Raw genomic sequence first — 27,627 nt, 5'->3', positions numbered from 1 at the left:
GCCTTGGACAATACTGTTACCGAAAGTGTCCAATGGCTTTAAAGGATTCGGGTACTTTTTGGAACACACAACACAATTAGTGTCCACAGATTTACACTGTTTGAAGATAATGATAGTAGAAAGCTTACCTTAAAATATTACTTGCTGAGGTGCGAGAAACGGTGTGAGCGGTTTTCCCACACAGAAATAACAATATAAATGGAATACACAATCTGAAAAAGTTTACAATACTGCTTCTTATAATCAAAATCTTGGGGATAAAAACTGATATATTTTTTATATAGTTACTACTTCTAAAGAGTGTGTTTCTCTTTATGCTTTAGCCTGAAGTGAATGTTTCTCAAAATGCTTTAGCCTATCGCAGGAGCTGCTGAGTGTGAATGATCCCCAAACGTAAATTTTTTAACATTATTTGCACAAAATTAATTTATACATGTAGGCCCTAAATGGCAATTTTAAAATATATGTGAACAAAAACTGATTTGCTTGTCAAATGAGATACAATGTCACATTTTCAGACTTACTCACAATAAATTAACATAAAAGTGATCAAGTCTGATGCATATTTCAGTTGCAAAGAATTATGGGAAAGGTCTATTACAGAATTCCATGTTTGGCACAAAAACTTGGAAAGTATGTACATACTTTTAATGAAGGGGTGTATTAACATTGAGTTCTTTGGGTCATTAAGTTTAATGGATGATCATTAATCTGTTTAGAAAAGGATAACATGGAGATAACAGGTGTGAGTTGCCAGAGGAAAAGGACGTTTTATTTTGGCCGATTTCTTGGAGCTTTCTGAAAATGCTCACAAAATTTATGTTTTTGGAGGGTTTGATTTTAAAGAAAGGAGAGTGACAATATGTAACAAACAAAACAGCAAATTACTGGACTTACATGTAAGCAATTACATAAGTTTTATGTTCAATTGAGAAAAACTAATTAATGATGTTATTTTGATTTTAACCCAAGTTGTGTTCTTATTTCGGCTAATTTGTTAAAAATATATTTAATGACAAAAATATATAATCCAATAAGTATAATCCAAACATCATTTTTAATTAGTCATTCTCATAATCACACATTATCCAAGAAGAGATTAATATGATACAAAGTTTAGAATTTGTTGACTATTATAGGGCGTAGGTACATTGTAACTGCTTTCTCAAAGAGATGTTATTGTCCTTGTCACGATCATGCTCATTTAGTATCAGTATAATCAACATTCTCATCAGAATCTTAGATGAAAGTAGCAATCATAGAGCTATACATGTACATACACCAAAGAAGAAATTTCATGCTAAGCAAATTTTTGTGCTTAGCAGCTCTATGAAATTGGGCCCTGGTAAGGCGTTGTAGGTAGAGTCATTGCTGAAGAAGGGTTTAAAACTAGAATACCAACTTTGGAAGAGACATGCCGAAATGATGTTTCTAACTTTTAGTAATCCTTACAATTTTACATATTGACTCAATTCACCTCATGTCATCATCAGATTGGATGCGCCATTTGGCGGGCAATGTCACTGTGCGTTATTCAGTGAAGCGCGCAGTTTAGGCGACGCAGTGTTTACACGTTAACCTATTGCCCACAAAATAGTGAGTGTGGGTCTCCGCGTGTGACGTGCGTGCAAGGGGTCAATAGGACTATACTGAAAGGAGCTTACGAAAACAGTTTCTCCAGCTCTGGAGTAAGTAGATCACAGGTTTTTTTCTACTTTTTTTTCAAATGAAGTACAAATGAAGAAGTCCGAGTTAAGACAAAGCCTGGAATTTATCATCTCTCTTAACGTTGCTGTTTGAACTTGTTCGCAACCTGGTAGGTAAGGCGCTGTAATGCTTTATCACTGCTATCAATGTCCAATGCCTTCAAGAAATAGCTGAGGGCTTTCTTTACATTCCCGTTAGAATGATGCAATCTGGAAAGAAAACAATAGAAAATACATCAGGTATTAGCTTGGTGGTTTAGAGGTTAAAGGCACTGGACACTATTGGTTATTACTCAAAATAATTATTAGCATAAAACCTTACTTGGTAACGAGTAATGGAGAGCTGTTGATAGTATAAAACATTGTGAGAAACGGCTCTCTCTGAAGTAACATAATTTTCGAGAAAGAGGTAATTTTCCACGAATTTTATTTCGAGACCTCAGAATTAGATTTTGAGGTCTCGAAATCAAGCATCTGAAAGCGTACAACTTCGTGTGACAAGGGTGTTTTTTCTTTCATTATTATCTCGCAACTTCGACGACCAATTGAGCTCAAATTTCCACAGGTTTGTTGTTTTATGCATGTTGAGATACACCAAGTAAGAAGTATGGTCTTTGACAATTACCATGCGTCCAGTGTCTTTAAGCCATCTACTATACAGAAATGCAACTTAAACTTGATGGAGATCTACTAGTAGCACTGTTGAGCGTACACTATACAACAAACACAATCTGAATCCTGTTAAAAATAAACAGTTAATTCATGCCTTAACTCTTTCTTTACTCTTTCTTCTTTAATTCAAATAAACCATTTACAGCGGGTTCCACATGCTGCAGGTCGTCGTGTAACAAATACTAGACAATCATCCCATAAAAAAAAAAAACATTTTAAAATCCCTTCAATAGCTTCTAGGTCGAGAGCGAATATGCTACAAGCGAATATGTCTCCTGACGATGACTAGAGCAAGCTAGTCGGAATGTTGAGACAAATTTCAAGAAGTGACGCCGCGGTAGCACAGTTTATCACGATCCTATAAGCTAAAGTAGTAGCCCCAGCCTATTTCTATACCATCCGCCCAGGTAATAGTTAAAAAGCAGGACAGTTCTTTTCAGAACTGAGAAGTCTCCCGAACCCCCGAACATCTACTCCGCGGTAGTAGAATAAAGCAAGACAGTTCTCTAAAGAATAAACTTTACTGGCAAGTAGATACACACATGGTGTTACCGCAAACAAAATCTAATATGCTACAAGTGTTGTCTTCATTCACCCTCCGTCACTAATCCTGGTCTATGATCATCTACATGTTCAAGAACCCCTACATTTCTTGACCAAATTCTATTAAAAAAAGTTGGGGGACAGTGCATTTCCTACAGCTACATGTACTCCTCGTTTGCAATAACACCGCATCTCAAAGATCCAACTTAAGTACTTTTTAATCTCAGCTTAAAATGAATTTATGTCTCGGGCATTGTAAGTGCATCATCATTGTCATTTTTAGTTGTTCGGGCTGTTTCTTTGTAAGTTTGTGTACTTTGTTGTATTATATTCTTGGGCACTCCATCATCGGATATGTGTGCATTATAAGTTCTGCTTTTAATATTACTATCAAAACTAAAGCATATCTTAGTGCTTCCCGCCCATTGATAAAGCCATCTTACCTTCCTTTTGCAACCAGCTTTTCATATTCCTGGATCTGCTCTTCAGTCAAAGTGACTTTATCTTCCTCTTCACTATCAGTGCTTGCTTCATACTCCGAACCTTCTTCTTCACTCTCGTCACTTTCCTCTAAGGAAACAAAATCGTTGCAATGGATTTGTGATTTAAAAACACTTTATTTTGACAACTCTGTACTACACGCACAATTTATATGCAGGATCATGTACTGCTAGAATTGGTGTGTGGTATATAAACAAAATCGTCTCTTCGTGAAACTGTACAGAATGTTTTTACCCATACACCGATGTGTGTTAGCACTGTATACTCAGTACTTTCCCGAGTCCTGTGAAAAAATATCACAGGCATGTTACTCGGGTGGGATTCGAACCCACGACCCTTGCAATTCTAGAGCAGTGTCTTACCAACTAGACTACCGAGGTTGCCCGGTAGCTAGAGGCAGTTCAAATCCTATGTTTTGGCATCGGGTACCGCAACGATATAATTATATATCCCCGATGCAAATTTAACATCTATTGTACAGAATGTGGTCTGTGTGCAGCGTGTCGTGTCTAAACTTTTTGGCTGTTCGTGAACACGCAAAAGCTGGAGCACCCACTTTTGGGGTTGTGCCAGCAGATAAAACCACGATTGAAAAAACCCAAAACAACACAAGCTTTGCCAGTTATTGGGCCTTTTACAAAACATTTGAGGTAAAAGTTTTTGGCACATTGTGGAATCGCAAAAGCCGGAGCACTAAAGTTGAGGTGTCTGTCTTTCACCAACTTAGCATAATTAAGAAACCTGACGACTTTTAGGTCAATCACTTTGTAAATTGTTAGATACTAAATAGAAACCACAAAAAAAAAATTGTTTTTTTCTTTCTTCTATTTGTCATGTTTTGTCCCTTTGTGAAATTGTCGATGATATACTCACCATCACTATCTTCACAGTCATCATCGATGAAACTGTCTTCGTACTCATCATCTTCTTCTTCTTCCTCAACATCCTGGCCACCATCTCTCATCTCATTTTTCTTTTCTTCTGCCTCCCGGTTAACTTTTCTGACACCACGGCTTCCTCTTTCCACTCTACCGTCATCAGAAGACGACTTGTCAACTAGAGATTCCTCCTCGTCTTCTTCCTCAAGACTCTGATCACTTTTTCTCATCTCTTCTGCCTCCAGGTCCTCACCTGAATCCTCGACAGAAGGCACCTTCTCAAGAAGAGATTGCTCTTCTTTTTCTTGGAACGAATCATCTCCTTCCTCTTCACTCTCCTCTATTATCCGTCGTCTCCTTGAAACAGGTATGGCAATACTTTCATCCGATTCATCATGTTCCTCTGCGCTACATTCCTCATCCGCCAACTTTGAATTGTCATCCTCAGAATCCATAATGGGTGTAGGATTTCTGAAATCTGTACTGCTGTCTTGTCCCTCATCAACATCACCATCTTCTGCCAACTTTGAGTTTTCGTCTTCAGAGTCCATAATAGGTGTAGGATTCCTAAAGTCTGTACTGTTGTTTTTTTGTCCCGAATCAACTTCATCATCTGACTCCGCGACCACAAGGAGAGATGGCTTGTCGATGCCATTCCTCTGAGCTTCCCCACCACCTTGGTCGACATGCTCCTCCTCTTCGTTGTCGGACTCCATGACCATAAAGGACATTGACTTTTCAATATCTTCATTACCATCCTCGAGTTGTTTATCAGCTTTAGGGAGAAGATAGTCTTCAGAATCTCTGTTTCCATCTGAAGTGTCTGCCCTGTCTTCATTTACCTCCGAGTTGACTTCGTCTGTTCTCTCTGGGCTTTCTTCAGAGATAGTACTGCACTCCTTATCTGAGAAAGAAGAACGACTCATGGGCTTAGAGATGGTTGTATCATCAAATGAGAGTTTGCAGGTAACGTTGTGGCTTAACTGCATACTCCCGCTGTCTGAGATACTACCATGGCTGTAATCACCGTCTGAACTATAAGGAATGCCTTCTTTCCCTAGACTAGCATCACTTAGGCCATCTAGCTTTGAAACAGAACCTTCCTTTTCCTCAGTGAGACTTTGCTCTCCAAGAGGCGTTGAAAACTCAGGGGAGCCTTCTGACTCTGATGCTGTGTTGTTGTGGACCATTGGAGATAAGGCAACATTTCTCTGGATGACTTCTGTCGATAAGTTAGCATCATCTGAATGCTCTGGATTGGGAGTCTCATCTGAGGCATTGCAGAACGGCTCTTGTAGTGATTCCTGTTGGCTATCCAGTGGCTCTTGAAGAGTAGGGAACAATGAGGGAACAGGTTCCTTGTCTGTATCTAAAATCTCCTCTTCGGACTCCATGTAGTAATCAGATTCTACATTCTGCTCCAGGATGCCTACATCCGTCGCTGAGGAGACAGGCCTTGATGTTGGACTAATCGGAGAGACAGACCGTCTGCTTGGAACCATTGGCGAAGTGGCCATAGTCCTTTGTTCAATCTCGGTAAAGCTGCTGGACAAATCAGCATCTGAATCTGTCAGGTCAATAATGGTGGCTGGAGTAGCTGGGACCTCCTGTATGCTGGCATCAAAATCGTCTTCATCATCGCCGTTTGATGAGCTCTCTTCATCAGATTGAGAAAATCGACCCATTTTGGCCTGAGAACATTTCGGAGTTGTCGCTAATCGCTTCAGACGAGATTCATCTGTCAACCTATCTACAGTAGTGTCATGGTTTTCGGGAGACACAGGCGAGGGGTTTTGTCTCTCTGGTACTTTCCCATTACTTTCAGTTTTAACCTCTGATTCTATTCCTGATCTCTCAGTGCAAGACTCAGAAACAGAAGCTGCCTTTGGCCTGACCTCTGGTGAGCTCATCACATCCTCGGTGTCTGAATCAGCCACAGTGTCTGGATCTGACATACTTCTTTGGTTGACAGGAATGCTTGATGCCTCATCTTCATCATCATCTGAATCCTCAATGCAGATGACATTGTCATCCAGGGTACCCTTAGCGGAAGGAGGTCTACCATTCAGGAGATCGGCAGCTGGGATCCTCTGGTGACAAAAAAAGGCAAAATGCTGGTAAAGGAGACGCTAAAAGCCAAGTCACTCAGACCCCGATAACGAGAATGAAAACGATAACGATAAAAAATGCTCGTCCTGGATTGGTTGAAATGCTCCGCGCAGAACATGCCCACGCTTAGTCAACCAATCGAGGGAGTGCATTTGTATCGTTATCGCTTTCGTTCTCGTGGCCTGTGTGACTTGGCCTTAAACCAGGGCTCTAATATTACAACGGACCAAGGGCTAGAGGCCAGTGATTTCAGTGAGTGGCCAGTAAGCTCAAGACAGGACAAGTCCGGTGATCCTGTTTTTGTTTTTTAATTCAACATCTTTGCTTCACAGGAATGAGGTTCAAATGTTGAGTTTGAGTCTCGCATACATGTAAATCTGACAACGCTAAACCAGGACCCAAAGTTGACACTGGACCACTAGCCTGAGGCCAGTGATTTCAGTGTCGGGCCAGTAAGCTCAAGACTGAACAAGTCCAGTAGTCTTGTTTTTAAAATTTATTTATAAATTAAACGACTTTTGCTTCAAAAAAGTTTGAGTCTCACAAGTATCTGTCAATCCCGCTGAGTACCAACCATAAAACAGAAGAGATAAATCTTCTTTCACTGTTTGTTCAAATGAAACTGTAATCAGTCAGAACATCATTACTGGCCTTTGTTTTACCATTACATTACCATTTTGGCTCTTGGAGGTGCTATTCATTTTCTAATTCATGTTTTGAGAAATCTCCATTTTGATAAACCTTTTGTTTCATAATCAGCTTAATGTTTAGTACATAAGTCACCCTGCTCAGATTAATTGAACCTCACCGACTCACACGCACCATAACCATGTTTCGTCGTCACAAATCTTTGCTACGAAATGCCATCTAATAGTCACTAATCTTCTGAATACCACATCCCATTATCCTTGTCATCATGTATATTTGCCACACAGTGGTCAGCATAGTTAGTTACAATAAACATTTTTAAGTTCATAGAAGCCAACATGTATGCTGTGCGCCTCATTTTCTGAGCATTCTCATTTAATCAAACGTCATCCATCTGTAGCCATTTGGAGGCTACAGAAACAGTTAAAATTATAAAACTGCGTTCTCATTTTGATTCAAGCCTCGTTTGTTATGATTTTGATCTTGTAAATATAATCCCTGGCAAGTGTTATGAATAATGACAACTTGACAAGCCTAGAAAAAAGTCACACGCACCTTAGAAGTGGAAGAATGAAAATTCCCATCATGCACCTCTAAGGTCATATTAGCCATAGACATGTTCAAGTCCTCTTCCTCTTCTTCTTCAGATTCACCTGGTCAAAATTAAGTTCAACATTTTTATTTGAGTTCACAATTTATTCAGAGATAGTACTGGTCTAAAGATGATGCTGAAAGATTATTTTTGAAAAACATGAAAAGCTGGAACTGGAATTTTTCGTAATTATCGATAAAAAAATCAGGCCCCAACCTTAAGGTTTTGAAAAACTAAAAACACTTCTGCCATTGAAGGTGCGCGTCAAAGGAAAATGCTTTGACGTCATTTGTCGGAGTTTGCTTTGTTATACCTCCACGCTGCAACAAAGTGGCTTTACAAATTGGAGCTCCCAACTATGACGTTTTGAGAATGATTGCGTAACGGAGCTTTTTGCAAATCCCTCAGAAAAGCGCTGGATAAGAAATGATTGTTTTATTTTACACAATTAAAATACATTTATAATCATATGACTTGATTTTCATTGAAAACATTTGAAATGAAATTCAGCAAAGAAAGAAGTAGTTGTATAAAAACAAGAGGTAAAAGTCTCCTTTAAATACCACTTACTTGAAGATTGATTTGTTCTCTCATAGTCGTCGCGTCTCTTATTGAACGCTGGTACATCCACAGTCTCCCCTAGTTTAGCGGCATGTTCCAGTAGGGTCTGCCTGTCTCCATACTGCCTGTGGTGTCGTTGCATACTACCAGGACCCTCAGTGTCCAGCTCGATGTGATCCTTGAGTTTCTGGGTCAAGCCTGACTCTGCTGAGACAAGCTCTTGCGCTCGATTGACCTAGATGGGAAAAAAAAGCCGATCAATATTTTTGTTCTACCATACAATGATGTCTAATGTCTGGCGTGTTGTGGCCTAGCGGTTAAGAGCAGTCTAAAACCAGTCTATGCGCTATAGCCGGCTAACTTGAGATGGCTCAGGCAGTCTTTAATTATAGACCGATTGCAATAGCGCGGTCTATGACTAAAGCTAGTCTTAAATCTTAAGACGCTATGAGCAGGCTATAATCGGTCTTTGTTTTGGTTTTTTAACATGGCGCTGTATTTGGTAGTTGTAGATGATTTGATGCAAACAGCTCTACGACGAGACCGTATTTTATAAATAAATTACACCCATGAGAGGCATTATGATGATGATACAGTGTATCGTGAATACATGTTTCCGAGAGTAAAAATGATACAACTCACAGATTTGATATCACATGATTTTAACTAGAGCAATAAGAACAATGCAGTACCGCCACTGCTGAAGATGTGCTAAGTATTATGGGACATTTGTTCGTATTGCATTACTTTTCGCCGACTTATCTAAGACCGGCTTATTGCAACAGTCTTAATGACTGACTAAGCTAAGACCGTCTAAGACAGATAGCCGGCTATAACTGACTGGTCTTAGACTGCTGACTAAGACCGTTTTATTGCAATCCGCCCCAGCTCTCATGTTTTTGTTCAGCAGAGTATGGGTTGGAGCCCCGATTGTGACACTGTTTGCTTCGATCTTCGGATGGGCCATTGATCCTGTGTGTTATGTTACGCACGTAAAAGAACCCAGTGCACTTATCGAAAAGAGAAGGGGTGCGCCCCGGTGTTCCTGGCTTGATTTGCTGCATATTGTGCCACAGCACCTTGTAAAGCATTACATAGTGCTCTGTTGGTCTCAAAAATGTAGTTCCACAATACCTTCTACAAAATACTGAGCGTTGAAGTGCCTTGAGCGTCGTTAAGTGACAGTTATAAGAGCTATATAAGAAGCCACTTATTAGGATGTTAAGTAGGATTTGAGACTTTGCATGGTCGGAGCATAATTATAGGTGAGGTTTACTACTCTTTTGAGCAGTGTTGGTTCTGAGAAGATCCAGTGGTTGACAACTCAATCTTTCGCTTTATAGTATGCTCTGATCCTCCTTAGTATGCTCTGATCGCCTCCTGAAGACATACTGAGTTGTCAAAAGGTAAGAAATGGGAGACTTTGGAACGCTACGTGGCGGCAGACTGACCAGTTTAAGTTATATTGTTTACATAGTTCTGAGCACGCGCACATTACCGAGAACAACATATTTACCTGGTAAGTCTGCTGCCAGCATAAAAAAACCTGAAATCATGTGTGACAATAACTTACTCTATGCTGGACGTACTCGGCAGCTTGCTCTTGCTCTTCCTGGTTCTCAGTGTCTGCTTCCTGAGAGAACATCAAGTCATGATCACTCAGCCCAAAAATATCTACACGTGGGGAGAAGGTTGACAACAGTTTAATAACAATGGAAATGTGTATAGGATTTGAGGCATTGCATGGTGAGGTATCAATGTATATTTGGTTTGCGGTAACACCATGTGTGTATCTACTTGCCAGGTAGAGTTGTTCTTAGGGAACTGTCTTGCTTTATTCTACTGCCGCGAAGTAGATAATCGGAGTTTCGGGAGACTTCTCAGTTCTGAGAAGAACTGTCCTGCTTTTTAACTAGTACCAGGGCGGATGGTATAGAAATTAGACTGGACTACTACTTTAGCTTATAGGATCGTAATTAACTGTACTGTCGCGGAGTCAGTTCTGCATTGGTCTCAACAGTTCGACTAGCTTGCTGTAATGGAAATGTGCACGTGTAGCCTGAACAACTGACGTCATCACTTGGTCTTTGACAAGCGTTTGTAAACGCTATAAAATGCATATGGTTGGAAAAATGTTGTAAAAGTAGAATACAATGATCCACACAAATATACCACAAAATTGCGTGGTTTTCCTTTTACCTCGTAGACTAACACGGTCGGCCGATTATGGGAGTCAAATTTTTGACCCCCATAAATGGCCGATCGTGTTAGTTCGCAAAGCAAAAGGAAAACCACGCAATTCCGAGGCAAATTTGTGTGGATCATTGTAATCTACTTTTAAAACATCTTTCCAACCATATGCATTTTATAACAAACGGTTACGAAATGATTTTATAATGCCAACTCGTCCGACCCAAGGCAACGTGTCCCTGTAAGAGATAGTCATTACATGGTGTTACTGCAAACCTTTCAGTATCATATTTCCACCATGCAAAGTTTCAAATCCTACTTATTACTTTACCATGTTTACGTAAAGGGTAGGTACACGTTTGGTAATTACTCAAAACAAATATCAACTTAAAAACAGACTGGGTAACGAGCATTGGAGAGCTGTTGGTAGTACAAAACATTGTAAGAAACGACTCCCTCTGAAGTAACGTAGTTTTTGAGAAAGAGGTAATTTCTCACTAAAATAATAAAAGACTTCTAGCTAGAAGTCTTTTATTCCTATCTGAAAGCACACAAATTTGTCCAACAAGGGTGTTTTTCTGTCATCATTTTCTCGCAACTTCGATGGCCGATTGAGCCCAAAGTTTCACAGGCTTGTTATGTAATGCTTTTGATGGGATACACCAAGTGAGAACACTGGTCTTTGACAATTACCAAACGTGTACAATGCTTTTATAATTGAAAGTTTGCAAACAATTTTGAATTTGGTCAGGACATCTGTTGACACGATTGAATGTTTTGCTAACATTCGGCCGTCCATGCCAACCAGCGCGGTTTGTTTATCAACAATGGAAAGGTCTTTAGAGGAGTTTTGCAGTTGATTACCTAGTGAGTAGAGGTAAGCAATATGTTCATCAAGCTCGATGTCTGTCTTGCGTTGGGCGGCGTGCATATCCTGCAGCTGTAGCTGTGTGGAGGATGAGTGAGGGTTATCCAGGATAAACAGATCATGTAGTTCTTGGCGGCAGAAGTAGCTGGTGATCAAACGAATGATAAGTGAAGATCAGATATAATAATATCAAAGTCTTAAAAGCGCCCGTATCTACCAATAAGGTACTCAAGGCGCTTAGTACATACATTTATACAGAAAGATAGGTTATTGAAAGTTATGAATTCTGAGACCCAATTATGTAGCACCTTATAAGGGTTTACAAGGTGCTACGGCGCATTTAGCAGCCACAGCCAGGAACACCGGGGCGAACCCCTTCTCTAAGTGGTGTTTGAAGCTTCGTATAGTGTGGAAAGAATAGTGTAAAGTATAGTGTAAGAAGCAAGTATACCAAGTGCTCATATTCGGTACCTTAAGCAGACCAAGGACAAAACAAAAAAGGAAAAATAAAAGGACTCCATGGGAATTCTAAAGACTGGGGTGCTCCACAAACAATTTGTTGTACAAAGTCTATGTGGAGGATGTTAAGTACAAGGACAAAGTAAAGAACAAAAGAATACTCGACAGGGATGCATTTTTGAGAATGCGTGAGGGTCAACCGAGTGTAAATCTCGTTTGGTTGGAGTGTTTGCTTAGAAAAGAGCTGCTGTGGTCTAGACTTTTTTGAACATTGAACTCTGCTTATCTTCAGAAGAGCCAACACCAGACAGGGGCTCCAGAGCTGCGCCAAACCAAATTCTGAATTAAGTACATGAAAAGTTTGGCGCCTGAAACAGTTAGGAGCGACTGGACGCGCCAGAAGTTGAAAGATCGACTGTTGCAGTCGCTCGGAACGACTCTGGAGCGCCTTGGTTTCAGACGTCGAACTTGTCATGAGCCGAGCCACTGTAAATATTATGTTAAGTTTGCCTGTCCGAAACAAAAAGTTATTTGGGTCGACCTAGAGTCGCTCCTAATCTATTTGGTTCGGCGCGACTCTGGCGCGTCTGTCTGAAATGGGTGTGACACTCCTCCCAAAAGAGATTCACACAGAAGGTTGGATTGTACCAACAAGTGAGAAATGGCTCCCTCTGAAGTAACAAAGTTTTTGAGAAAGAGGTAATTTCTCACTAAAATATTTGAATCTGTGAAAGGCTTTCAACCCTTTCTCAGGCATCTGAAAGCACACAAATTTGTGCAACGAGTGTTCATTTAAAAAAAATTATGCATATGGTGGGACAGACCAAGTGAGAATACAAAACGTGCCGTTAACATTATTATATCTTAATCAATCAATCAATCAATCGTCCGCATAGACAGCAAAGGTCCGTCGCGCCGATCTCCTGTGTCCACGTCCTACAGCTTCGTCCCACATGCCGTCAATTACGCTGGGCTGACCCAGTTGTTCTTGCCAGGATGACCTGGGACGACCGCGGGGTCTCTTCCAGCCGGGACCTGGTGGATTACCTCACCTGGAATCGACGGCGATGCCCAGAGCACTTTTGGCTGGGATGTTGTCAGCCAGGCGAGCGACGTGACCGAAGAAGGCGGTGCGGCGACGTTGGATTTGGTAGTTGATGGTGGGCAGTCCTGTCCTGTGGGTGACCTCGATGTTATTATATCTTGAAAATATAGAAACTTGTCAAAAGTGCTTTGACAAAATGCGCTCAGCCCAATTTGTCTGTCTTACCGATATGGATTTTTGGAGGTTCCAGTAGCTTGTTTGGTCAATGAGTCCTTAAAGATCTGCCTCCTATAAATCTTCTCCTCCACTGTACCACATGAGATGAGACGATAGATGACCACCGAGCGTTTCTGACCGATACGGTAAACACGATCAACGGCTTGGCTGTCAGTGGCTGGGTTCCAACTTGGATCATCTGTGTAGAAGTGAATTTAACAGTATGCTTTCAATACCATGTGTATATCTACTTGCTGTGAAGATTATGTTCTTTTGAGCACTTGTCTTGCTATATTCTACTATCGCAGAATAAATTTTGGGAAAATTTGGGAGACTTCTCTTCCGCGGAGTAGATTTTCAGAATTCATCAGGAGACTTCTTGGTTTGAAAAGAACTGCCTTGCTTATCTGTTTGAAAGGCTGGAAAATACACATTGATACCTCATGCTTTCGTCTCGAAAACGACAAACGTATAGTAAAATACAATGATTAGTATTCTACAAACTCTTGAGCTAACAGCCTTTTTATTCTTTGAAGTAATTTTTCTTATGTTATAGATAATGAAATTTAATACTAGAGATTACTTAAAGGAACATTACAGAATTGGTTTTTGCTATCAAAACAGTTGCTGGCAATGTAAGTATTTATGTAATCCACCATATACATAAACTGACTGGGTACTTTAGTTTCGAACACCCCCCCCCAACAAAAAAAAACCCTGAATGAGTAATGACACTTATATGACTACCCTGTCAAAAAAAAAAGCACTGAATGAGTTATGACACTTACATATGACTACCCTGTCAGCACCGGTTAGAGTCAAACCAACTCCTCCTACTTGAGTTGTCAGGAGAAACACAGACAGTTCCCTGTTCCGCTGGAATGATGAAATACGCTTCTCCCGATCATCCAGTTTGGATATGGTTCCATCAAGACGCATCAGTTGGAAGTTCTAAAGATCAAAATATGTTGGGGATTAATAGAGAAAAGGTCATCCTTCCTGGTGCATGCATTCCCTTCATGTGGAAGTGTCGTGGCCGAGCGGTTAAGAGCACTGAATTGAAACGCTAGTGTCTCTGATCAGCAGAGTGTGGGTTCGAATCCCCAGCCGTGACACTTGTGTCCTTAAGCAAGACACTAATAACCATTGCTTCGTCCTTTGAATGGGACGTAAAGCCGTTGGTCCCATGTGTTGTGTAACGCATGTAAAAGAACCCAGTGCGCTTATCGAAAAGAGAAGGGGTTCGCCCCGGTGTTCCTGACTGTGGCTGCTGTATGCACCGTAGCACCTTGTAAACCCTTATAAGGTGCTACATAATTGGGTCTTGGAATTCATCACTGCAATAACCTATCTTTCTGAAAGTTTGTATACACTCAGCGCCTTGAGTACCTTGTTTGGTAAATACGTACGCTATATAAGACTTTGATATTATTCTATGATCTAGCCTGTAAATTCTAGCCTGAACATCTGACGTTACTCTGCAAGGCTCGTGAATTACACCAGAAACCAGCCTTGTGCGAAATGTTTGGATCTGTACGAACATTTGACCTCACATTCATTTTGCATGGAGATTCACAGTCAAATCCTACATGTATACATATAAAACAATATTACATGCATCTACACGTACATGTACAAAATAAACATTATAATAATAATATAGGTATTTATATAGCGCCTTTAACACAGATCAAAGCGCTGAACAAAACAAGAACAAAGCAAAGAAAGAAATATAAACAAAACAGCAAAGGAATAATGACGAGGCTGACTGAAAAAGTAGGTTTTGAGGTGTTTTTTTTAAATGGCAGTTGAAGATGACTCCCTGATGAGTTTGAGTAATTTGTTCCATTCCTTCGGCCCAGCCAGAGAAAAATACTTGGAGCCGGCAGATTGAAAAGGCCTTTGCTCACAGAGAAGGGATTTATCAGAGGAGTGCAGACCTTCTCTGCCAGGTGTATAAGAAGACAATAGATCAGAAAGATAATTTGGAGCAAGACCCTGGGAGCATTTATAGACATAAAGAAGCAGCTTGAAAAGAATACGATCATGTATAGGAAGCCAGTGGAGTTGGGACGGAAGATTGGAAGCACTAGCAGAGCGAGGAGCCAGGTATATGCACGCTGCATCCAGATGACCGAAAGTGCAGCTGACAAACATCACCTCGGACCAATCAAAACACATGATGTGGAATGCTTACGACACTGCAGTTATCCAATGAAATCATTGTCGAGCTGATGCTCATTGTCCACAAAGCTCTTAAACATTAAAGGGAAGGTACACGTTTGGTAATTGTCAAAGACCAGTCTTCTCACTTGGTGTATCCCATCATGTGAATAACATAACAAGCCTGTGAAAATTTGGGCTCAATCGGTCATCGAAGTTGCGGGAAAATGATGAGAGAAAAAATACCCTTGTTGGACGAATTTGTGTGCTTTCAGATTGGAATAAAAGACTTCTAGCTAGAAGTCTTTTGTTATTTTAGTTAGAAATTACCTCTTTCTCAAAAACTACATTACTTCAGAGGGAGTCATTTCCCACAATGCTTTATACTATCAACAGCTCTACAATGCTTTTAACCAAGTCAGTTATTAAGTTAATATTTGTTTTGAGTAATTACCAAACGTGTACCTTCCCTTTAAAACTTTGAACCAATTTACCCTCAATTGACCCAGAAATGAACTTATATAAGAAACCAAAATGTTTGAGTTTAGCTTTTTTGCCATGGCAAGGCTTTATGGATTTTTTTTATAAAGTTTACTCGAGTGGGAATTAAATAGAAGTTCTCCATCTCAACATATTTTTGGGGTACACATCTAACCTGATTCTTCAAGACCTTCTCGATGATATCCAGCATCTTGCGTGACTGACTGAAGACCAGGGTCCTGTGCCCCTCCCGTTTCAGGTTGGTGAGGAGGCTAATCAGGAACTGCAGTTTGCACGACTCCTCCATCAGCTTCTCATCGGGGATGTAGTTCAGGGCGTGGCTCGCTGAACTCTTGCTGGGCGCGGTTGAGTCTGTATCGTCGTCCTCATTCACCCTAAAAATAAAAAATAAATAAAAAAAACCAATAATAATTTTTAAAAATCTTATAATAATAGTAATAGTAACAAGCCGTTTTTATATAGTGTTTTTCACGCCCGAGGGGTGTCTCAAAGTGCTTCCGACATTATTACCCCTGATCACTGGGCCTTAAATCATTCCTTAAACCATCTCAGCTCCCTGGGGAGTATACAGCCTGTGCCGCCAAATATGTAGCGCACTAAGCTAAACCAACCACAAGAACCATCTCTGCCCTCACAGGTACCCATTTACCCCTGGGTGGAAAAAAGCAAGTATAGTTAAGTGCCTTGCTCAGGGACACAAGTGTCACGACTGAGTTTGGTGCTCTTATCCACTCGGCCACGACACCCCATCACATTTGTGAAGCCAACAAGATCAATGAGCCATTTGTCGGAAACATCAGTATGGAGAAACAACAAAACAGGCCACCAGGGGATGAAATTTTCGTTTTTGTTAAAAATATTTAAATGACAAAATACAACTTCCGTCCTGATAAAAAATGTCAAAATGGGGCTAGAACCAGCATTCATAAATTCCTAAGACAGTTTATCCATTCTGATTGATCGAGAGGGCGTCACGAGGGGTTGTTTGAACGGATGATATAACACCAGTAAAAAGTGTTGAAACATGGGGGAGACACGCTAGCTTGCACCTGTGCTAATAAGACAGTTTCTTTATTGCTATTGGTTGAGAGCATAGGCTGGAACAGTTGTGGCGCATCACGCGATACGCGCACAGCAATCTCCTTATAAGGAGTTGTTTACCCAAGGGCCTTACCATTTCATAGCTGGAGGGGTGTTGTGTTGAAAGAAATCATTGAACAATTATAACTTTTGCATTTTTTACTTGTGACCAACAAGTGTTGATGTTTTTTGACCGAAAAGGTATTTATGAATGGGAATCAAAGTGTGTTGAATCGGTTTTCAACTAGTGGTTTAAACCCGCCGAGGCCTGGTTCTTGATAATTAATCTCGACTTCGTCTCGGTAAAATTATCAAGAACCAGACCTCGGCGGGTTTAAACCACTAGTTGAAAACCTCTTCACCACACATTGATTCCCTTATTGAATCCCTTCTTTTGGTGAAAAGTGCACTGGGTCCTTTTACAAGCATTACCCAAGACATGGCACCAACAGCTTTACATCACATCCGAAGGACATAGGAATAATAGTGTTTTGCTTAACAAGTGTCACGACTTGGACTCAAACCCACACTCTGCTAAAAAAAAGAAAAGAAAAAAAAACAGAGCTGGAGGACTCCTGTGCTCTTAACTGCTCCCGGCCACCACGACACACCAAGAACGTTTTGAGCCTTCCCTTGGCTGGTGAGGCTGGTAGATGTTTTAAACTTACCATTCATTATCTGCTGTTTCTATGCCTAGTTGCATACAAGCTCTGACAGGCAGCAGGCGGGGGTGATCACAAAGTTTCTTGAGTATCGTCAGCTCCACCAGCGGGGAACGGCTTGTCATTAGTAGCTAGAACATTCAAGAAATTAGTACAGCCTTGGTTAAAGGGTCTGGGTACTTTTTGTAACACAAAGCACAATATTAATTTTGTTTTTTTTTACCCATACACCGATGTGTGTTAGCACTGTATACTCAGTACTTTCCCCTTACACCGATGTGTGTAAGCACTGTATACTCAGTACTTTCCTTGAGTCCTGTGAAAAAATATTACAGGCATGTTACTCGGGTGGGATTCGAACCCACGACCCTTGCAATTCTAGAGCAGTGTCTTACCAACTAGACTACCTCCTGCGGCTGAAACCCGGTTACTCCCTTCAGTCTACAGTGCTACCTACTCCTGCGTCTGAAACAGGGTTACCCCCTTCACAGTCTGTAAGGATGTAGGCATGGGTATCATCCACTAGGAGCCTGACTGGTAGAGCAGGGTGCACTACCTTCTCTTGGGACTGAAACAGGGTTACCCCCTTCACAGTCTGTAAGGATGTAGGCATGGGTATCATCCACCAGGAGCCTGGCTGGTAGAGCAGGGTGCACCACCTTCTCTTTGGACTGAAACAGGGTTACCCCCTTCACAGTCTGTAAGGATGTAGGCATGGGTATCATCCACTAGGAGCCTGGCTTGTAGAGCAGATTGCACTACCTTCCCACATTTTACAGAGCAATATGGTTAAGTGCCTTGCTCAATGGCACAAGTGTCATGACCAGAAATCGAACCCACTCTCTGCTGCTGACCACACCCGAGCTTGGGTCCGGTGAACTAGACCACTCAGCCTCGACAAGTTTAAAGGGACACATTTCCTTGGATCGGGCGAGTTAGTATTTGACAAGCGTTTGTAATGAAATGCATATGGTTAGATAGATAATTTTAAAGTAGAATATAATGATCCACACATTGTCTTGAAATTGCACAGTTACAGCTAACAAGGTCGGCCATTTTATGGAGTCAAAATTTTGACTCCACAAAATGGCCAACCGATCCAAGGCAACGTGTTTCTTTAAGTTGAGGGAACCAATTTACCTCTTTCACTTGGTCTAGTTCGATGAAATCTCGATAGATCTTGATCTGTTGGCCAGTCAGAGGTAACCAAATAACAAAGTCATTTTTCTTTTCCAATGTGGGGAACTCGGGCACTCTGAAAATAGAAAAATAGGCACAACATAAAAATACATTTTTAAATATTTTTTTATCTGATGCAGGAACCCTAACATGGCCACCATCATAACAGGAAACATAATAACAGATGGGCCCAATTTCATCAAGTTTGAAAGCACAAAAAACTTGCTTAGCACAAACAACTTATGCTTAGCAAAAAAAGCTTACCAGCCAGAACACCACCGATACAGTTACAATTGCAGTGAATGATACCCCTGCCATTTCAAATAAAAATAGTCAACCTGTAGTTAACCATTGAGCGCACTTGCTCTCAGGACTTTAAAAACAGCACCACACTACTGTTGACCTTTGACCTCACCGTTCTGTATCCTCATCTTTCTCCTGGTCTGCTAGACTCTTTGCGTTCTTGATGTGCGTGTCTCTGCGTTTGATGACGTCAGCCTTTGTGCGTCGCAAAAAGTATGGAGCGATCAATTCACGCAGGCTTTCAGCCATCTGGTTGCCTAGGCAACGCTCTCCTGCAGTGGCATCTTTTTCTCTTGCCTAAATACATCAAAGAAATAAACACAAAATATTCTCTTCTGTTCTGTTGTTCATCACAGACAATGTGGTTAGCCCAGTGCAGCATTGTGCGCTTCGGCCCAACCCAGTTTTTTCTGCTACTTCTCTATTTGAGCTTCTTCTTTTAGAACTTCAGCTCAGGAGTATACTTAGCACACATTTTACGAGTAACATAATCATTGTTCATGTTGTTTGTATAAGGCCCTTTTCACCTGCGAAATAAAATAAGGGAATAAAAGGGTAGCGTCGAGTTCTTAAACGGACGTTTAAAACCGACCGGGTCGGTGCCCTGTGATAAAGGCCTGAGCCGAAGGCGAGACCCTTTATTCCACGGCAACGACCCTGCAAGGTTTTAGACGGCCGTTTAAGAACGAGTCACTACTCTTTTATTCCCATTCATAAATGCCCTTTTGTTAAAAAAACAATAAAAAATACAATTATAGACACTTTGACAATTGAAAATTTGAGGAACCTGTTTGAAATATTTTTTTCAAAAACTTTGTGAAGAATCTGTTGATGCAGATGGGTTGTGTGTACGCTCGTTAGCTTAGAAATAGATTACGTGCTGTTACTACTAGCTATGAATTTTTGTCAGCGTGATAATCTTGCGCACCCGACATTCGGAAGCCAGCCGGTTATAAACAGCTCCAGCTGGTCATTATCAACCATTAAAACACCCCCACGTAACGCGTTCTCCACCAATAGGAGTAGAGAAACTGTCTGGGGTATTTATGAAAGATAATAAAGAGTCTATCCGCTGTTTAAATTACCTTTTGAATCCGACTTTTGCTCTCAATCCAAACAAAAAGACAAGAACAATTTATCAAACTTTTAAAGGAAATTCTAAATAACAAACTTAAATTTTACTTACTCTTGTGATGGGGTTAGCAAACTCGGAATTAAAAGTCTGTGATGTGCCTAGCAACGAGCCTTGTGTTACAAAGTCAAATAACGCCCACAGTTCCTGAAAATAAAAGAAATCTATAGTGACAAGCAATCTAACCAATTTTTTTCATTTTTCTAAATCAAGAGCTCTTATTCATAAAATAAACTTGAAAAAAAAAAAATGTAGCGATGGTTATGGCTATGCACATGTATGCTCAGCAAACCCAAGGAACATTACCATTAAATGTTAAAGGCACTGGGGTCGATTTCACAAAGAGTTAGGACTAGCCCTTACTTAGCACTAGTCCTGGGAGATATTAAAAACGTATGGCTAGTCCTAAGTTAGGACGAGTAACTCATCCTAACTCGAGATAAGACTAGTCTTAACTCTTTGTGAAATCCAACCCGAACACTTTGGGTTATTACTATGAAAAACAAATTAGCATAAAAACTTACTTGGTAATGAGCAATGAAGAGCTGTTGAATCATAGAACAAAACATTGCGATAAACGGCTCCCTCTGAAGTTATGTAGTTTTTGAGAAAGTGGTAACTTTTCACAAAAATATTTGAATCTGATAAAGACTTCAGGCCTGAAGCCCTTTTTCAGGCATCTGATTGCACACAAATTTGTGCAACAATGGTGTTTTTTCGACGACCAAAAGAGCCTTAGTTTGTATACACTAAAGCCCGGTTCATACTTCCTGTGAATGCGACTTTGACGTGAATTTGATGTCACAACCTTCCTTTCGCAGCGATACTCGCAAGTGAATTGAGCAGAGTATAACTGCTGCGAATTATTTGTTGCAAATTTGTTACGTCAACATTCGCTTTGCATTCGCATTCGCAGGAAGTATGAACCCAACTTTAGTCAGCATACTGGTCTTTCTTTGACAATCGTGTCCAGCCGTCGATTTCACCAAACTCTTCCTAACTTAAGATTAATCTTAGGACTTAGGACGAGTCCCAACCATGCACTGTATAGCATGCAGACCTTAAGATTAATCCTAAGTTAGGACGAGTTACTCGTCCAAACTCTCGAGATAGGATTAATCCTAGCTTTTCGTGAAATCGGCTGCAGTGCCTTTAAGCAACCTCTCTTTGTATTAACTCCATCTACCTACAGGCAAAAAAAGAGGAAAATTTTCAAAGGCACAACGCAAGTGCGGAGCGAGGCAGCCGAAACGCCACGGGACATGATACCCACAATGGTACCCTAGAAAATGTTGAGGTTTATTATGCTCTTAGGTGCATTGTTGGCATGTACTAGGCTTATTTTACATGATTGTAGTTGTACAATGTTGTTGCCAGGTATATATATATATATATATTTATTTTTTTTACGTTTTTTTTTTGTTTCATGTAAAAACAAAAAACAAAAAACGCGGAATTCCGCGGAAACACGGAATTCCACGGAAACGCAGAAGAGTTGCATGCCTGTACCTTGAGGTTATTCTGTATAGGAGTGCCTGTAAGAATCAGTCTGTGGTACGCTGGTACTTTGTGCACTGCTTTGGTGGTTTTACTGGGATTCTTGATCTTGTGTCCCTCATCAAGAATCACATAGTCCTGAAGATTGGAAAGAAACAAATATAACATCAATCTTGCAGAGGTGAGAGTCATTACTAACGAAAAAGTCTGAAACTTGGATACAAAATTCAAAGGTTTGTTGAAATGATGCCATTTCTACCTTTTGGTAACCCCTGGGGTTATAGATTCCAAGGAGCTTTTGGAAACAGTATCAACAGCACTAGATAAGTAGACCAATGAGCAGGATTTCTTTATTTGTGGAAACAAATATTGTCTGATTCTCTTTACCAGGCCGACATAAAAAGTCTGAATGCAGCCAAAAGTCTGAACAATCTCTTCCCTAATCTTGTCAAAATTTCAAATGGAATTCACTACAACAGTTTAACATTTTTGAATAGACCTTTATATGCACATGACGTCATTTCAGTAGAGCGCCCTCACCAAGAGGTCAAAAGGAGGTTGTTCATTGGCCAATCCTGTGCGCCGCGGGTACAAATCTGTGCGTCTCGACTGTTTCGTCATCGTTTTTTTATTTTTTTTATTTTTTTTTATGCAAGTCGCTTCAAGGTGTGGGGTACAATTGTTTTTTCCAGAGGCCGTTGCCACCTACTCCTAGGGCTGAAACAGGGTTACCCCTTGTATACAGTCCATATGGATGTAGGCTTGGGTATCATCAATTCGAAGCGTGGCCGCTAGAGCAGAAAGCACTACCTCCCCAATTTTTATGTAGCAAGTGTCAAGACCGGGATCCGAACCCACACCCTGCTGTCCAAACACCAGTGCTTGAATCCAGTGCTCTTAATCGCTCCGCCATTACCTCTAAGATGGCGGCTGGATGACGTCAATGCACAAGGTCTATTCCAACTTTCTGGCACATCATGAGCATTCCTCATTGTAAATACTTGTACAGTCTAAGGGGTAGAATTTGGGTGGAAAACCCACGAGACCATAGGGCTTCTAGCTAAAATATTTGCTTGACCAGAATTGTGTGTACAAGACAAGAAATGAAAAATGCCTACACCGGTTAATAAATTAACTGTTTGAATTTTTTTAAAGCATTTTCTTGATGTTTATTATTAAAAAGTAGTCTTTGATTATGAACAGAATCACATTTACAAGACTGTAAGTAAATTTTTTTTAAACACAAACGCAAGACCGCAGGACATGTCCAATCATGAGTTTACTGGACCGATTTCAAAAATCACTGGCCTCGGAACAGCGGCCCAGTGTATTTAGAGCCCTGAGCCTGCAGCATCAGAGTCCAGCTATCTCCATGCTAAAGGCAATCTGAATCAGAGCATAATGAGCACAAAACACTCTGAAAACACCCTACTAACACTTTACAAACACTCCACCTACCCAAGTTCATAAACTCATGAGCAAAACAATCTAAAAACACCCTACTAACACCTAACAAACACTCCACCTACCCAAGTGAATGGATTTCCATTTCCGTGTGAGAGTAGTGCATGATTGGTCAGCACAAGGCCATAGCGGGTTAACAGCACGCCTCCTCTACGCTGTACCTTAGCCACAGCTTGCGTATTGCTCAAGGACACAAGTGTCATGACAGGGATTCGAACCCACACTCTGATGACTAAACCACGAGAACTTGAGTTTGATGCTCTTAGCCACATGGCCATAAAACCCTAAACACCCTACTAACACTTAACAAACACTCAACCTACCCAGGTAATAATTAAACTCAAGAGCACAAATACACCCTACTAACAAAACAAACACTCCACCTACCCAAGGTAATAATAAATTCATGAGCACAAAACACTCTGAAAACACCTTAATAACACTTAACAAACACTCCACCAACCCAAGTTCATAAACTCATGAGCAAAACAATCTGAAAACACCCTACTAACACCTAACAAACACTCCACCTACCCAAGTGAATGGATTTCCATTTCTGTGTGAGAGTAGTGCATGATTGGTCAGCACCAGGCCATAGCTGGTTAACAGCACGCCTCCTCTACGCTGTACCTTGGCCAGGGCTCGCTCTCGTTCACGTTTACTGTTGCTGTGGTGTGATTCAACAAAGATTGCCGGTGCCCTATGAAGAGAATAGAAGGTACCATAGGAGTTAAAGACACTGGACACTTTTGGTAATTGTCAAAGACCAGTCTTCTCATTTGGTGTACATGTACAGTATCTCAACATATGCACAAAATAACCAACCTGTGAAAATTTGAGCTCAATCGGTCGTCGAAGTTGCGAGATAATAAAGAAAGAAAAAACACTACTGTTACACGACGATGGTGCTTTTAGATGCTTGATTTCGAGACCTTAAATTGTAAATCTGAGGTCTCGAAATCAAATGCGTGTAAAATTACTTCTTTCTCGAAAACTACTTAGTCGTTACTTCAGAGGTAGCCATTTCTCACAATGTTTTATACTATCAACCTCTCCCCATTACTTGTAATCAAGAAAGGTTTGATGATTATAATTATTTTGAGTAATTACCAATAGTGTCCACTGCCTTTAAAGGCAGAGTAAACCTTTGTTGTTTTTAACCATTCAATTGTTTTAATCCTTTATAAATGAACGTAACTGCGTTTGATTGATTGAATTTAGGGAGCCCTGTCCATTGCAAAAGGACACCCAGGGAAAACCCTGGAAAAAATGTGCAAGGTCGTAACAGACCAACTGGACAGGGTTAAGCAAATAAGGTTTTATGTTAATAATTATTTTGAGTAATTACCAATAGTGTCCACTGCCTGTTATCTTTATGAAATTCTTTTTCCAAACAGTCAATTGGATCATGCACGTAAACAAATAGGAATGCTGACTGCCACAAGAATATCATGCCTATTATTTGGTTTTTACCTTTAAACTGATGTGTGCAAAATCGAACATCTAATAAATTGTTGCGGCACCCGCTGCTAACACACACAGGATTTGAACTGCAATCTCGGTTGTCTAGCTGATGAGAATTCTGCTCTGGATTGGCAAAGGTCAAGGGTTCGAATCCTACCCAAGCAATCTGCTTGTGATTTTTTTTCACAGAATTCGGGAAAGTACTATAGCGACTAGATGCACACATCGTTCTTTATTCCCGATGCAAATTTACCATCTATCAACAAAATTGTCTTACCATTTCTCAAACTCCTTTTCCCAGTTGATGATGAGAGCGACTGGTAGAACAAGGAGTACAGTCTTGACCTGGTCCAGCTCAAACAATCCACTCATAAAAGAAATCATTTGGATCGTCTTACCAAGTCTGGAAGAAGAAAAAAAAATCCCAGTATGAAACCCCCAAGTTTGGCAAAGTTGAAGATTTTGATTTCGCTCGTCCCCAGCGCCTTGCTTTAACCGAAGGCGCTGGGATGGGCAAACGTATCATGCACTGTCATTGGTTTAATAATGCGCAGTCCCATCATGCATCACACTCACATTGGGCCATATTTCTATGCACTGTACGCATGACGTACTTCCTGAACAAGAATCTGTGCAAGCGATTAGCCCATCCCAGCGGTCCTGGATAGACTGGCCGCTGGGGCCGAGCGAAGATTTTGATGTGCACATTCTCAAAATTTTGACTCCACAAAATGGCCGACCGGGTTTCTTCGCAAAGTAAGAGGAAAACCGTGCAATTTGGAGGCATCTTTGTGTGGGATATTCTACTTTTAAATTATCTATCTAACCATTTGCACTTCATAACAAATGGCTTCAAACGCTTTTCAAAGACCAACTTGACCGATCAAAGGCAACGTGTTCCTTTAAAGTCACTATTAACTCACCCCATGTCATCTCCAAGAATTCCTCCCTTGTTTTTGCGATGGAGCCTCCAGAACCACATAAGTGCTTCCCTCTGGTAGGAGTACAACTTCTCATAGAGAGCATTGTGTACATAGAAACCTTTACCGACGTGATGCATACCGGAATCATCTTCAGATTCCGAACCTGAACCATTCTCTCTCAAATACTCCTGATTGTTTTAGAAACAGAAATAAAAGACAGCAGAAATAAAAAACAGCACAAAAAGTAAATGTAGTTTGAACACAACACACATATGTGACCCACTCTGTGAAAATGAGTCAGATGTCGCCCAACGCGTTGTTAAGTTAAATGGACAGTTTAATGTGGAAAATATCAAAAAATCTGTTTTACTTTTTACTTTTCAAGATCTTTATTTTCCTGGTAAACCAGGCAGAACACCTTTATTTTAGGCAATAAAGCTATTTTAGGCAATAAAGCTATAAATACAACAATTTTGTAAAAATGAAAGTCTGAAATTTCTCATCGTTAAACAAAGTTCTGTTTACCTCGATTTTCATAATTCTCTTCTGGACTTTCTCGCTGTTATAAATCTTGGCCGCCTTGTTGAGGTGCTCCAATGATAACCGGGGGTGCCCCTCCTCTGCAGCTTGACGGGCTTTCTTCATTAAGGTTGTATAGCGATGCTGGTCCTCTATACCAGGCTTAGAGAGGCTCCCCTGATGCGACTCAAGCCGTGGCATGTTACTTATTTCTTTTGGAGTGTAGTAAAAAATATTGTGTTATCAGGTCTGATACTTTAAGAAGGCGATTGCCTCCATGCCACCTTGGTGCCCTTGAAGTCCTCCAGCAGAAACTTACAAGTTCCTCATAGGGTGCCCTTTACCTGGCTATCAAGGAAAAATGCCTTGGTGTCTTTGCTCTTTCAAAAACGTAGCGTACAGGCCTGTATTATTTAAGTGTAGGTATCAAAGGTTATCCCATTTTTAGTGAAGTACAGTACATTTGCATGCAGGCCTTGTACTTTAGTCTTTAAGTGGCACAGAAATTTTCTTCTGGTACATACATGTGGTAAGGGGTACTTCTAAAAACTATAAGGGTCCCCCGCATCGCACGTTTTTTGACTTCTCAATATGCTCAACGCTTTATAAATCGGGCACCAGCCTACTACATGTAGATCCACGAACTGCCGAGCAGCGGCCGAGTCGGACTAAACCATTCTGTGAAAGGGGTGCTACAAACAAGTTTTGAGGGGGTGTTGCACCCGGCCCTCACTACACCCCAGGCGATACGACATATTATTTACAAAGTTGAACAACCAACATGTACATGTACTTACCCCTAAGGGGAGTATGCTCTCTGTCTGCATCCCCCATTTTGTTTTCAGTTAAAAATTCCCTCCAACAAATGATTTCAGATAAGTTTAGAACACTTCATTCCAAGTGCAAAGCCGCAAAATCTGCCAACAAAATCACAAATTTATATTAATAGTTTGCACTTGCAGTTTACATTCCTCACCTCTCTTGAGTCTGACTCTGAGCTGACAGCGACTATCTTTTAAGCAGCTCAGGAGTCAGGGGAGTTTATCACATCATCAGTTTATACAAAGACTTCTTCTTCTTCCATGCCCTGTGATGATGGTCAGTCAGACTTTAGGGAAAAGCTTCTGTAGGCCCTATGTCATTGTCACTTTTTCATTTGTGAAATATAAAATAAATTATAAATTTACTCAAAATAAATAGACTAATTAGTAATATAAAAATAGAGATATTCCTTTTTTTATGTAAAAATGGATGAACAAGTGGTGGCAGGTAACTTGTTGGACTACCTTCATGTAAAGCACTCTCCTCTACCGATTCCATGGCCCACTCCACTGGCACTGCCACTGCAAGTTGCCATCGTCTATTCTAATTAATTCGTCAACACATCTTTCCCCCACATTCCCACAACAACTTGAACAAGTCATGCAAGTCACAACTATAATTTATAAACCACGACACGACTGCAGTCCGATAAAATTTGGCAAGATTATCTAGTCTACTTCAAGTGAAACACCTACCAGCTATTATGTACTGATAACTTTACCTCCCAAATATGATGTAATCTTGTCTAATACTAAAGGATTATCAAGAGAAAATTTACCTCAAATGTTTGCAGCAAAAGTTGTACAGCTCTGCATTTTTGAATTTCGTGAAATTATAGTCAGGCGCTGTAAACACTGGTACGCTGCTGCGTATTTGATATCTTATACTGTAAAGAGAACCAGCGATTTTTGTCTGGTACCACTCTCCGCC

At 40.6% G+C, this 27,627-nt stretch overlaps 1 protein-coding gene across 3 annotated transcripts; it reads right to left on the bottom strand.

Annotated features, from left to right (window-relative positions):
- Positions 1-90: 90 nt before the first annotated feature.
- Positions 91-27,517, bottom strand: LOC117290731 (DNA excision repair protein ERCC-6-like). 3 transcript variants are annotated; one of them, XM_033772271.1, is made up of 22 exons: positions 27,476-27,517; positions 26,673-26,792; positions 25,882-26,087; positions 25,357-25,544; positions 24,711-24,836; positions 23,600-23,669; positions 23,035-23,130; positions 21,518-21,643; positions 20,063-20,155; positions 18,989-19,173; positions 18,535-18,649; positions 17,401-17,525; positions 15,807-16,026; positions 13,777-13,939; positions 12,998-13,187; positions 11,265-11,413; positions 9,784-9,884; positions 8,220-8,445; positions 7,613-7,710; positions 4,296-6,390; positions 3,365-3,491; positions 91-1,916 (listed from the first exon to the last, which is right to left on the bottom strand). In XM_033772271.1, the coding sequence occupies exons 2-22, from the start codon at positions 26,707-26,709 to the stop codon at positions 1,784-1,786; spliced, it is 4,869 nt and encodes a 1,622-aa protein (XP_033628162.1). In that variant the 5' UTR covers positions 26,710-26,792; positions 27,476-27,517; the 3' UTR covers positions 91-1,783. The 3 variants fall into 3 exon arrangements, with proteins under 3 accessions (XP_033628162.1, XP_033628161.1, XP_033628163.1); XM_033772270.1 differs by lacking the exon at positions 23,035-23,130 and having other exon boundaries at positions 23,504-23,669; XM_033772272.1 differs by lacking the exon at positions 23,035-23,130.
- Between the last annotated feature and the right edge of the window lie 110 nt (positions 27,518-27,627).

The sequence above is a fragment of the Asterias rubens genome, chromosome 5 (genome assembly GCF_902459465.1).
Source record: "Asterias rubens chromosome 5, eAstRub1.3, whole genome shotgun sequence".
NCBI classification, from domain to species: Eukaryota; Metazoa; Echinodermata; class Asteroidea; order Forcipulatida; family Asteriidae; genus Asterias; species Asterias rubens.
Note: the sequence above shows the minus strand (reverse complement) of the source record. Positions and strands in the feature narration are given on the sequence as shown.

What these genes read in the sequence shown, in the direction of transcription:
- LOC117290731 (XM_033772270.1), bottom strand. Translation starts at nt 26,709, where the DNA reads ATGGGGGATGCAGACAGAGAGCATACTCCCCTTAGGG. An exon ending in ATTCTTGGAGATGACATGGG is followed by an intron (nt 24,837 to 25,356) that starts GTGAGTTAATAG and finishes TTCTTCTTCCAG; the next exon opens with ACTTGGTAAGACGATCCAAA. An exon ending in CCGAGTACGTCCAGCATAGA is followed by an intron (nt 8,446 to 9,783) that starts GTAAGTTATTGT and finishes TTTCCCATCTAG; the next exon opens with GTCAATCGAGCGCAAGAGCT.